Source organism: Schistocerca piceifrons, chromosome 1 (genome assembly GCF_021461385.2).
Source record: "Schistocerca piceifrons isolate TAMUIC-IGC-003096 chromosome 1, iqSchPice1.1, whole genome shotgun sequence".
In the NCBI taxonomy this organism is placed as follows: Eukaryota; Metazoa; Arthropoda; class Insecta; order Orthoptera; family Acrididae; genus Schistocerca; species Schistocerca piceifrons.
Genome location: NC_060138.1, coordinates 125,206,212 through 125,217,949, shown reverse-complemented (window position 1 = coordinate 125,217,949; position 11,738 = coordinate 125,206,212). Strand labels below are relative to the sequence as shown.

General features: G+C 39.9%; 1 protein-coding gene across 1 annotated transcript in view; it reads right to left on the bottom strand.

The window, feature by feature from the left end:
- Positions 1–11,442: 11,442 nt before the first annotated feature.
- Positions 11,443–11,738, bottom strand: part of LOC124788065 (glutaminase kidney isoform, mitochondrial-like) — a 156,723-nt gene continuing 156,427 nt past the window's right edge. Inside the window, exons 11-12 of the mRNA XM_047255198.1 lie at positions 11,578–11,718; positions 11,443–11,503 (exon numbers count right to left, since the gene is read on the bottom strand). Coding sequence (XP_047111154.1) covers positions 11,443–11,503; positions 11,578–11,718 — 202 coding nt within the window. The remainder of the gene's footprint in view (positions 11,504–11,577; positions 11,719–11,738) is intronic.

Sequence of the window (11,738 nt, the reverse complement as noted above, 5' to 3'; positions counted from 1 at the left end):
ATGAAAGTGAAATCAACCCTTTCGCTGCTACAGCTATACTCCCTGTTTTCTGTGATGTGCATGGATTTGTTATGGCTGTACTGCTTGTCAAATGCTGCTGTAAATTTGGTGAATGAGGGTGAGCAAAAAGATTGGGCTTTATTTGTTGCAGTTGTGGAAGATTTTCTGGGTTAATGCAGAGCAGAAAACGTATTAAACTGGTAAACTAGATGCTTCACAGTTTAAAATCACTTGGGTGAACATGAGTATTAAGGTGCACTATTTACACAGACACTTATATTGTTTTTTCTGAAAATTTAGGAGATAACATCGAGGAACAAGATGAAACATTTTGCCAAGATATTAAAACTATGGAAGACCACTTTGAAAAATGGGATATGCAAACAGTGGCAGATTGCTGCTGAGCTTTACAAATGGACTAACATCGAGGAACAAGATGAAACATTTTGCCAAGATATTAAAACTATGGAAGACCACTATGAAAAATGGGATATGCAAACAATGGCAGATTACTGCTGAGCTTTAAAAATGGACTTCCAAAATACATTCAAGTATATGACAAAAAAAGAAGCTCCTAAAGTGTTCAGTGACTAGTTGGCTTCATTGATGAGTTTTTCTCTATATTTCTGTATGTAATACTATTTGTATAATATAATAATAAAATTCCATATCATTTTTTATTTGGTCTGTGAATTTAACTTAAAATAGAGTAACATATATTTCACTATAATTTATATCTTAGAAACTGAAGCTCATAGGCAATAACTAATGCCATATTTGAATTCAAGACATCAAATTCGTAAGGAACCAGTTCCAAATATCACAACACCAAACCATCTGCTGGCCTGTATCATGTTTGTTACAGGGATTCATATGTTGTTTATGCACCCCTTTTCATTTCTGTTTTGTCTTCCTGGCTTCAGGCTCTGTTGTGGGAAACATTATCACTGGGACTGCAGTGTAATTCATTGTGGGAGCCACATGTTTTTTTTTTAGGAAGGCTTTGTTGCAGTATCTCCAAAATACCAGAGCAGCTTACAAAATCATTCCTAAGGATTTCCTATTGCTCTACTCCCATCTTTGATTTGTACGTTACAATACTTGTGTCTACCTTTTCAGTTTCATGTTTTGTGACATCCCATACCAAACTACTTTGCTTTTATTCTATACATTATACAGGGTGTTTGTATTTGATGCTTGGAAATATGGTAGTAATGGTATTTGTTATGTTTTAAGATCACTGAAATGCTTGTGTGAGCCATTTCTGACTGGTGAGATATTCCTCAGGTACTTGCATGTTGATTATGATCCACTGCAGCTAGTACTGCAGCTGCCGTTCCCCATAACAGTCACTCTATGCATTCTTTGTTAGGCATCACACTTTCTTTGGTAGTAAACAGTTTTAAAGCATGATAAATGGTTGTCTATCTTCATCACAAAGACGTGGATTGGGACAAGGTGATAGGATAGAGGGGACAGAAAGTGTTAGGTGAAGGGTATGGGAACAGTAGGTGATCGTAGGTTGAGGCCAGAATAATTTCAAGAGTGGAGAGTGTGTTGTATGGATAATTCCCATCTGCACAGTTCAGAAAAGCTGATGGTGGAGGGCAGGATCCAGATGGCTCAGGGTTGTGAAGCAGTCACTGTAGAGAAGCTTGTTATGTTGAAATGCAGGTCATGGCATAAGGTAGTTCACTCACCTCTTGGCCACAGTTTGGCTGTGGTCATTTATTCTGGTGAACAGCTAGTTGGTAGTCATACCAGTATAAAATTTTTTTTCAATGATTGCAGTAGTGCTGGTATATGATATGTTTGATGTCATAGGTAACCCAGCCTGTGATGGGGTAGGATAAACCTGTGACAAGACTTGAGTAGGAAGTGGTGGGTGGGTGTTTTGGGCAGGTCTTGCACCTGGCTATGACCCCTGTGGCAAGGTATTGGGGTTGGGAGTAGCAAACGGATGGACTAGGATGTTATGGAGGTTGGATGGGCAATGGAACATCCATTTAGGAGGGGTGGTATGGATCTTGGGTACAAATGTCCCTCATTTAAGAGTATGATGATCGATAATCAAAGCACTGACAAAGGATGTGGTTCAATTGTTCCAGTTTGTCTGGTTAATGTAATGTAAGATAAAACAAACATGTGGTGCAACTTTCATTTCGCAACTGCAGTGAAAAATATGCACTTTGCAACAACTTGTAGTGTTGGGGCATTTGAGTGACTGTATTGACAATATTCAACATGTAGCTGATCCATTGCTGGTGGCAGTGATTCCCTGTGTACTAGGGTGTCACTGGGTGCATGTGAGAGACATTCAATGCAAAAACTGTTAAATAACTAATAACAGTCAGTTTAATAGAGTAATTTTGGAGGATTTTCTTTGATTATCATTATAATAATATGAAAATAATAATGATGGGGATAGATGCTGGGAGACATAGCAGTTATGTCAGTGATAGTGATGGTTCTGGTACTAACAATAGTAATAGTAACATTTTTAACTACAGTGTCATTATTAGTCAGCTGAAAGTTTATTGTATATTATAATTATATTATAATTATTGTAAATAGAGAATGAAGTTCATTGTATGGTAATATGTATATAGAACAAATAAATATCTCTTGTTGAACAGTTCATAGTTAATACAATGGAAGTTACATTTGCTGAAGATTGAATCAGAACTTGGAAGGTGTAAGATTGTAGTGACAATTTTAGTGAAAACAGACCTATGAAGCAGCACATTTAAAATTCCAAGCTAATCTCAACAAGAGAGAAGCATCAATTCAAGTTGCTGTTTTTTCATACTATTTCTTTCCCAGGTCTATGAAAAATTATACTTTTTTTTAATTTTCTGGATTTACACAAAAGCAGTACTGATATTATATACACTAATCAGCCAGAACATTATGACCACCATTCTACTATTGATATAAACCTATCCAAGTGGTAGCAGTGGCAATTGATGAGGAATGACTGCTAGTCAGACACAAGCAAAATGCATGCAGTGTCAGTGAGTGTACTGTCTATGTGTAGTATCTGCATTTGACCGAGGGCAAATTGCGGTGACCTGGAGGCTCAGCATGAGCTTTTTGGAAACTGCATGACGTTGGGTCTTCAGGAAGTGATGTTGTGAACGTCTTGAACAAGTGGTAAAACCAAGATGAAACCATTTCCAGACATCGTGGGATTGGGCCTAGCCACCACTCATTACAGATGTCAGACATCGTAGGTTGAGCAGACTGGTAAAACAGGACAGTTAGTGAACTGTGATGGAACTGATGTCAGACTTTAATGCTGGGCAGATACAAGTGTGTCTGAGCAAACAGAGCACTGAACACTTCTAATGATGAGTCTCTGTAGCCAACAACCCACGCATGTGCCAATGTTAACACCATGACATCGGCAACTACAACTGAAATCGGCAAGTGACCATCAACACTGGACATCAGCACAGTGGCAGGGTGTTGCATGGTCTGATGAATCTGGATGAATCCCTCGTCTTCCAGGGGAACAGCTCATTGACACTTGTGCTGCAGGATGAAGAAAAGCTGGTGACGACTCCATTATGCTCTGGAGAACATTCACATGGGCATATATGGGTCAAGTGGAGCTTGTGCAAGACACTGTAATGACCAAGGAGTACTGCACACAGGTTGCGGACCATGTACACCTCTTCATGATGATTGTGTTACCCAAAAGCAGTGGCCATTTTCAACAAGATAATGCACTTTGTCGCAAGGCCAGGAATGTGACAGAATGGCTCAAGGAACACAGAGGTGAGTTTCAATTGATATGCTGGCCCCCCCAGCTTGCCAGATCTGAACCTGATTGAACACATCTGGGATGTGGTTGAACATGGCATCAAATCTCAATGCTCCCCTCCCTGGAATTTACAAGAATTAGATGACCTGTGTGTGCAGGTGTGGTGGCAACTCCCTGCAGAGACCTACCAAGGCCTCATTGCTTCCATACTATGATGCATCACTGCTGTTATCTGTGCTTAAAGTGGACATATTGGCTGTTGGGTAGGTGGTCATAATGTTCCGGCTGATCAATGTATTTTCATCAACATTTTTCACCCACTTATTCCTTTATATTTTGCTAAGTTCTCTCTGCCCTTATAGTGGGTGTCCATAATTAAATTTCCAGTTTCAGAAAGCTGTTGAAAGAGAGCCACTGCTCAGAATAACATCAAATTTGAACAGCATATTTTTGATGTAACATCATGAGGAAAATAAAGAAAAGAAAAAAAGGAAAATTTGGCCACTAAATGGTGCTGTAAGTGTTATAATATGCACACCAACAGACATGCAGCACACAGCTGTTTCTCAGTGTGTCCGAGATGACCAATATGACCATCTCTGTGAAGGATCGCATGGTACTGGCACAGCTCTTTTATAAGAATGATCATTGTGCAACAGTACATCTGCAGAAGTCACTGACATTCAAGGGTATGAAAAAAGACATTGATCCAATGTCTGCTAAGGGTTTTGAGAAAATGATTACAAAATTCAAAAAGACAGGTTCTTTTGACGTGCAGTGTAGCAAAAGGAGAAGAGCAGTTGATCCAAAGTCTGTCAAAGATGTGGCCACAATGTTTCAGGAGGTGTTGAGAAGAGGTGTGAAACATGCACTGCATCAGAATTTGACCATTGGACATGTCTGCAACCACAGTGCATAAAATTCTATGAAACATCCTACACCACTGTCTGCAAACAATCATCCATGTTTAGGAAGGAGTTGCTTTCTGCTGACTTGCCAGCAGTACAAACATTTGCTCTGGAATATATTGCTCACATGGAAGTGGACAATAAATGGCCATGGAATGCTGAGTGCTCAGATGAAGTCCATTTTAATCTCCAAGGACAAATCAACATGCAGAACTGCAGAATACAGGCAACAGAAAATCCTCATGCACATTGACCAGTACCACTTCATTCTGCAAAGGTGACTGTGTGGTTCTGTTAACTGAACTGTCACTGGTAAGCAATGTGCAAGTTTTTTGCACACCAATGTGATTTCAACCCTTCAGCAGTTTGGATCTGTGGGTGGGATCATTTTTATGGGAGATGGCACTTCTCCACGCACTGCACAGCCAGTGAAGCAGCAGCTGCAGAGGGATTTTGGAAATGGCAGAATTATCAGTCATCACTTCACAACAGTCTGGCCATCCTGCTCACCTGCTCTTAATCCGTGTGACTTCTGGCCTAGGGTTATATGAAAGATGTCATGTTCAGTGCCCTAATTATGACTGTAGCTGAACTGAAAGCATGCACTGCGCAACATTTTCTGAACATGATCCCTGTGACACTCTGATCTGTTGTGGAACAGGCTGTTCCTCAATTTCAGCTTACTTTGGAAGCTGGACAACATATTGAACATGTCTTGTGCCAGTCTCATGACAATTAGAACCCCAATGTCATTTTGCTTTTTATTCAGTATTTGGCCCCAGGACAATTAGAATCTGGTGTCATTTTGATTTTTGTGTGGTTTGCAGCTTCAGGACAATTAAAAGCTATTTTTTCCCATCCAATGTGGTACAATATTGCCACAGTGGATAGGCTTAACTAACAGTGGCACAACTGTTGCCTGCTGAACTTGTGCAGTCATGTGCATTGAAGAGTACAGATGATGTAATGTGCAACTCAAACCACAGCTGTTTTATTGCAATTCTGTGTCATCTGTGGCTGACCCCATTTACATTAAAATGCTTGCAACACTGTCTATTGGTAAAATTTTTGTTATGTTCTTATTTGTCTTATGATGTTTCTCCCTACATCACTAATATGCTGCTAAAATTTGATGCCGTTCTGAGCAGTGGTTCTCTTTCTACAGAATTTTGAAATTGGAATTTTAGTTATGAGCATACAGTATTTTAAGTCTATTACATTTGTATTGACACTGAAGAAATTTGTGCTGTTTTCTACAGCTGGTAATCAATATAAAGTCTCTCAGAAACTTTTACATCCCCATTGACATTTCATGTTGTTGTTGTGGTCTTCAGTCCTGAGACTGGTTTGATGCAGCTCTCCATGCTACTCTATCCTGTGCAAGCTTTTTCATCTCCCAGTAACTACTGTAACCTACATCCTTCTGAATCTGCTTAGTGTATTCATCTCTTGGTCTCCCTCTACGATTTTCATATGACATTTCATATATTACCCATAGTCTGTTACGTTCATGCACCAGGACAGAATATTTCTCATAAGGTACTTTTTAAAAGTATCCAATAACAGAACATAATGTCTTTCTATGAATGCTCAGTTGACTGTAGCATATTTGTTACATTTTTATCCTGCCAGTCTAAAAATTTTCAAGACAAGATTTATAAAACACAGAAAAAAGTTAAGATGGTGATTTGTTTATGCTCCAGGTGTTCTACATAGTCTCCACTTGAGTACAATGCATATAATGTTCACACAACTATGTGAAATTGTCAGAAAAGTCCTTCTTTGGAATTTTATTCAACTCACATGTGACGTTCATACCTGCTTAGGTCTTAGTGAACTCTCATGGACCCATTCTGCACATCATTTTGTGGCAGGTTTATATTAACAATACCATGTTTCATCACCTGTGATGGTTTTTTCCAGAAAAGAACTGTCTGTATCTTTCATTTCAGTCAAGTTCTTGGCAGGCATTTAGGCATTGTTGTTTTTGTCCAAGAGCCAAATGTGCACAGGACAAACTTTGCAAATTTTTTTTTCTTTTCTTCAAAACACTGTGGAGAATATCTTTAACACTTGATTTAGACATTTTCAGTTCAGCACTCCATTGTGATATGTGGCAACAATGTTGACACACTCTGGTTGGACAGAAACTACTTAAAACTGTCTGCTCACAACTGACTGATCAAATGGCCATATGTTGTTTACAGCTGTTAGTTCAAGCTGCTACCACATTTGCTGCACTGGTGTCACTTAGACACCAGGAATAAAATCAATCTTGGAACTTATGTGACAGATGGTGAATGATAGTACCCCTTAGGGAAATGTCAAGAAGGGATGCGACATATCACTTTGTGTATGTCTGGAGGATTCATTCATATACTGAAGAGGGAATTCTCGCACCACTTAGGGAACAAGGTGTAATCACCTGCAGATTGTTGCAAAAGTTGAAATGGACAATGCCTGTTGTCTTAGGTCTCAGATCATGCTTGGATCATTCCAGTAACTGGCAGAGAAGGTTGAGAAGAGCAACCTTGCTTACAGAGTTTCAACAAAACTCATACTCTACAGCATTGGCTCCCACAACTGGTCCAGGAACTCTGGTTCTGATCTGAGTAGAAAACTTCGTCCAGAGACTTCAAGGATTGTGCAAAAACCTAGGCTGTGATTTGATTCCTCTGGATGAAATAACTAAGCTTCTAGTGATCAGCTGGCAAAGCATTTGCAGCATAGTCCCAGAGTTTGAAGCAGTCCTAAAAAGGAGTGGAGGTCATACGATAAGGTACAAAAAACCACCTAAAAACTGAAGTTGATAACAGCAAGACTAATCCAACAGTATTTGCATAGGATAAGCTCATGGTATATGGGGATGGTGTTTTAGTCAGAGTAGACAGGAAACTCAACTACACTTGGATAATAATTGAAGCTGTGGGTGAGATTGTTTGAGCAATACTCAGTATCATGGATGACCATAAACTTACACTTACATCCTTATAGCTACCAACAGGCAGGTCCCCAGACACAACTGAAAAATTGGAAAATAATGTCAGCTCACTAACACACATGTTCCCAATACCATTGTTGGATGATACTTAAATCATGCAAAAGTGTTAGACATGATAAGACATCCTACAAAATAATACTAAATGGTTTCTCTGAATCCTACTTAGCACAAATAGTTTACAAACCCACTCATTATGGAAACATGTTAGATGTAATGGCAACAAATAGGCCAGATCTCTTTCGGAATGTTCAAATTGAAACCAGTATCAGTGATGATGAGTGGTTGTAGCAACAATGGTTACTAAAGTACAAATGGTATCTAAAATGAGTAGGAATATTTAAAAGTTCAGTAAGGTACATAAAGAGGCAAACAAGTCATACCTAAAAAAGAAATCATTTACATCTGGGCCAAAGCAGGTACAGAAACAGTGGCTGAAGTCTAAAAGAATAGTTGACCATGCATGAATGTAGTATAACAGTTCATGATGGGAGGGACCCTGAATGGTATACAGTCACTGTAAAAAAAACTTCTAAAGATACAGTGACTACTGCGTAATCAGTATAAAACAAATCATAGGGCTAAAGATAGAGTGGTTCTGAGTGAAACCCGTTTGGTTATCAATAGAGCAATGTGTGAAGCCTCCAGTATCTCCATGCCAAAATTCTGCTGAAAGATCTATCACAAAACCCAGATGACATAAGAACAGAAATTGAGGGTAGCAAACTGAAAACAGAAATTCCAAACTCCATTCTCAAATGTGCCTTTTCTAAAAAAGGTACAGAATAATGGCCCATTTTATTTCTTGCTGTTCTGCAAAAATGAATGGCATAAACTGATAGTCATGAAAGAGTAGCACTCAGAGGGACAAAGTGGATTGTGATCAATGTTAGTGGGCACTTTCAACTTTGAAGAACCAACATTTACTGTACTACTCGGACACAAATTGTACTTATTAGTATGGTGTCAGGTCCCCGTGGTTGTGAATACAAGCATCCAGACATGGTGGCATAGAAATGTAAAGGTCTCAGATGTAGCCCTGTGATTGTCCATCCCATAATGCTTGCAGTTCAGCATGCAGCTCCTGCAGACTGGTGGAGCCAGAGTCCTAGTGGTACACTCCATGACATCCCACACATCCTTGATCAGAGGGAGATCAGAGCATGTATCTGGCAACGGCAGAGTATACACAGCTGCTAGGCACATTCTGAAGTTGGCACCGGTATGTGGATGAGCGTTGTCCTGTTCAAATAGGGCATGGGTGTGGGTGTTCATGAATGGCAAAGGCACTGGTTGCAGGACGTCTTCCAGGTACACTCCTGCTGCCATGCAACCTGTTAGGAATGCTAACAGTGAACAGGAACCATAGGTTACCACTTCTCACACCATCACACCAGGCTGACAGGACATGTGATGTGAGACCACAAACCGCTCTTTGTGACACTGTGCACTGTACCTCCAGATACAAACCCAGTGGTCATCAATGCTAAGGCAGAAGCAGGACTCTTCACTAAAGATGACTGGCTGCCAGTCTGCAGGGTCTTGTGCATGTCAGTGCCAACATTAGGTGAGTCAGACATGATGTATCATAGTGGTCAGCATACAGTGAGATCTGTGACATGCAGCCACCTGCTAATGGTACTAGCAAATACAGGATGTTGCATAGAAGGCAGGACACCCCATTGAATGGTCCCTATCATTGCCACTGGATCTTTTCATCTATGGCAGACAATCTGTCAGTCCTCCTTCCTTGTGGTGTATATCAGACATTCAGAACCTACAAGTCAGACATGCATGCCTCCCTGTATCCATTTCTGCCAACAAAAGGGAGTGTTGGTGTCCTTACAACCAGTATGGTGTACAATATGAAGATAGGACCACCAGCCTCCTGCAGACCCACTATGTGGCCCCTCTTGAACTCGTCTAATTGGACAACCCACTATCAAACATTTTGCCTGGGTATAGTGCACATCCAGGTGATGCTCTAGTGATTCTACCCACTGTCATACTGGGTGGCATAGCCATGTGTAACCCTCTTATGTCAACTGATGGGCATAACATAATGGTCCCAATCACACTCCCTGGGTGTGTGACTGACCATGCAAAAGTAATCATTGGCATAGATAATGGCATGTAACATTCTCACTGTGGTGTCACCGCCAGACACCACACTTGCTAGGTGGTAGCCTTTAAATTGGCAGCGGTCTGTTAGTATACATCGGACCCGTGTGTCGCCACTATCAGTGATTGCAGACCGAGCGCCGCCACACGGCAGGTCTAGAGAGGCTCCAAGCACTCACCCCAGTTGGACAGCCGACTTCGCTAGAGACAGTTCACTGTTTACATACGCTCTCATTTGTAGAGACGACAGTTTAGCATAGCCTTCAGCTACGTCATTTGCTACAACCTAGCAAGGCACCATATTCTTCAAGAATGTATTCTGAACTGATAATATCGTGAATCATGTACCGTCAAGAGTGACATTCATCATTAATCAATTAAAGTTAAGTATCAAACTAATTACGTCTGCTTTCTGAATTCCAATTCCTTGTCATGTTCCAGACCTCACGTCAGTATAGTTCTTCCCTCCTCACGCCAGCCTGCGTGAGCTAAAACGCGTGCATTTCAGCCTCCTCTAGTAACACAGTGTTGGCTCTTCTGCCAACACAACACTCACTCTACTGTAGAATCCTAGGAACATGTACTCAGCTCATACATAGTTAGTTATTTTGAACAGAATGACCTCCTTCATGCCAAACACCAAAAATAATTCTGAAAACATTAGTGATGCAAAACCCAACTTATGCTTTTTTGTATTACATCCTGAAAGCCATGCACCATGGTTAAAGTGTATACAGTACAAGTCAGTACTACATAAAAATGTTATTAACATAAGTATGAGCATCTGTGGATCAAAAAAATTTGTGATTAGATTGAGAATCATTGACAGAAGTACAAGTAACATTAGGTATGCCTCAGGGAATTTTGCTATGACTCTTGCTGTCCATGTTACATACTAATGACTTGGCTCACTATTGGAAATAATGCAGTTACGCGCAATGAAGTACTGTACGAAAAAAACATGGACAAATATCGAGTCAGATCTTGATAAAATTTCAAAGTGGTGCAAAGATTGACACTTGCTGTAAATGAACAGAAATGTAAAATTGTGTGTTTCACAAAATGAAGAAAAGTAATATCCTATGACCATAATATCAATGAGTCACTGTTTGAACCAGTCAACTCAACTTTTTGTAACAGTTTGTAGGGGTATTAAGTGGGAATATCATATACACTTTGACAAAGGTAAGTCATGAGGAAGACTTTGGATCATTGATAGAATACTGGAAATATAGTCAATCTACAGCGGAGACCACTTACAGATAGTTTGCACATCTAGGCTTAGAATACTGCTCAAGTGTGTGGGCCCCACATCAACTAGGACTAACAAGAGTATAGACAACATACAGAAAGAAGGGCAGCCCATTGGTCTAAGGAGGGCAACATGGGAAAGCTGAAAAACACTAAGTGACTGACACTTGAATAATGATACCAATTATTCCTTGAAAGTCTATTTACGAAGTTTCAAGAACCACTATCAACTGAAGAATTCAGATATATTCTTCAGCTCCTACTTTTCACTCCTGTAGGCACACGGAAAACAAGATTAAACTAATTGCAGCATGCACAGAGGCACTTAAGTTGTCATTCTTCTATACACAATTAGAACAGGAAGTTTCCAAAGTATGTGTGCAGATGTAGATGTGGAATTAAGCTATCTTTAGAACAAATATGTCAGTAAATATCCACATTACAACGAAGGAGAAGTATCTAAGAAAAATATTTCAAGAATATCTTCACATAAAAGTAAAATACATGATTAAACAAACCAGAAATAGTTGTACCTGTCACTTGGATTATGAGGCACTTTACATACTTCCAAAAGAAACTTAACACACTCCAGGTGGCCCTCGGCTGCAGCTAAGTGTAAAGGTGTTCGTCCATCATAATCTGTCTTTGTCATATCAAACCCCATCAAATAAAACCTGTAACAAAGATGTGCTGA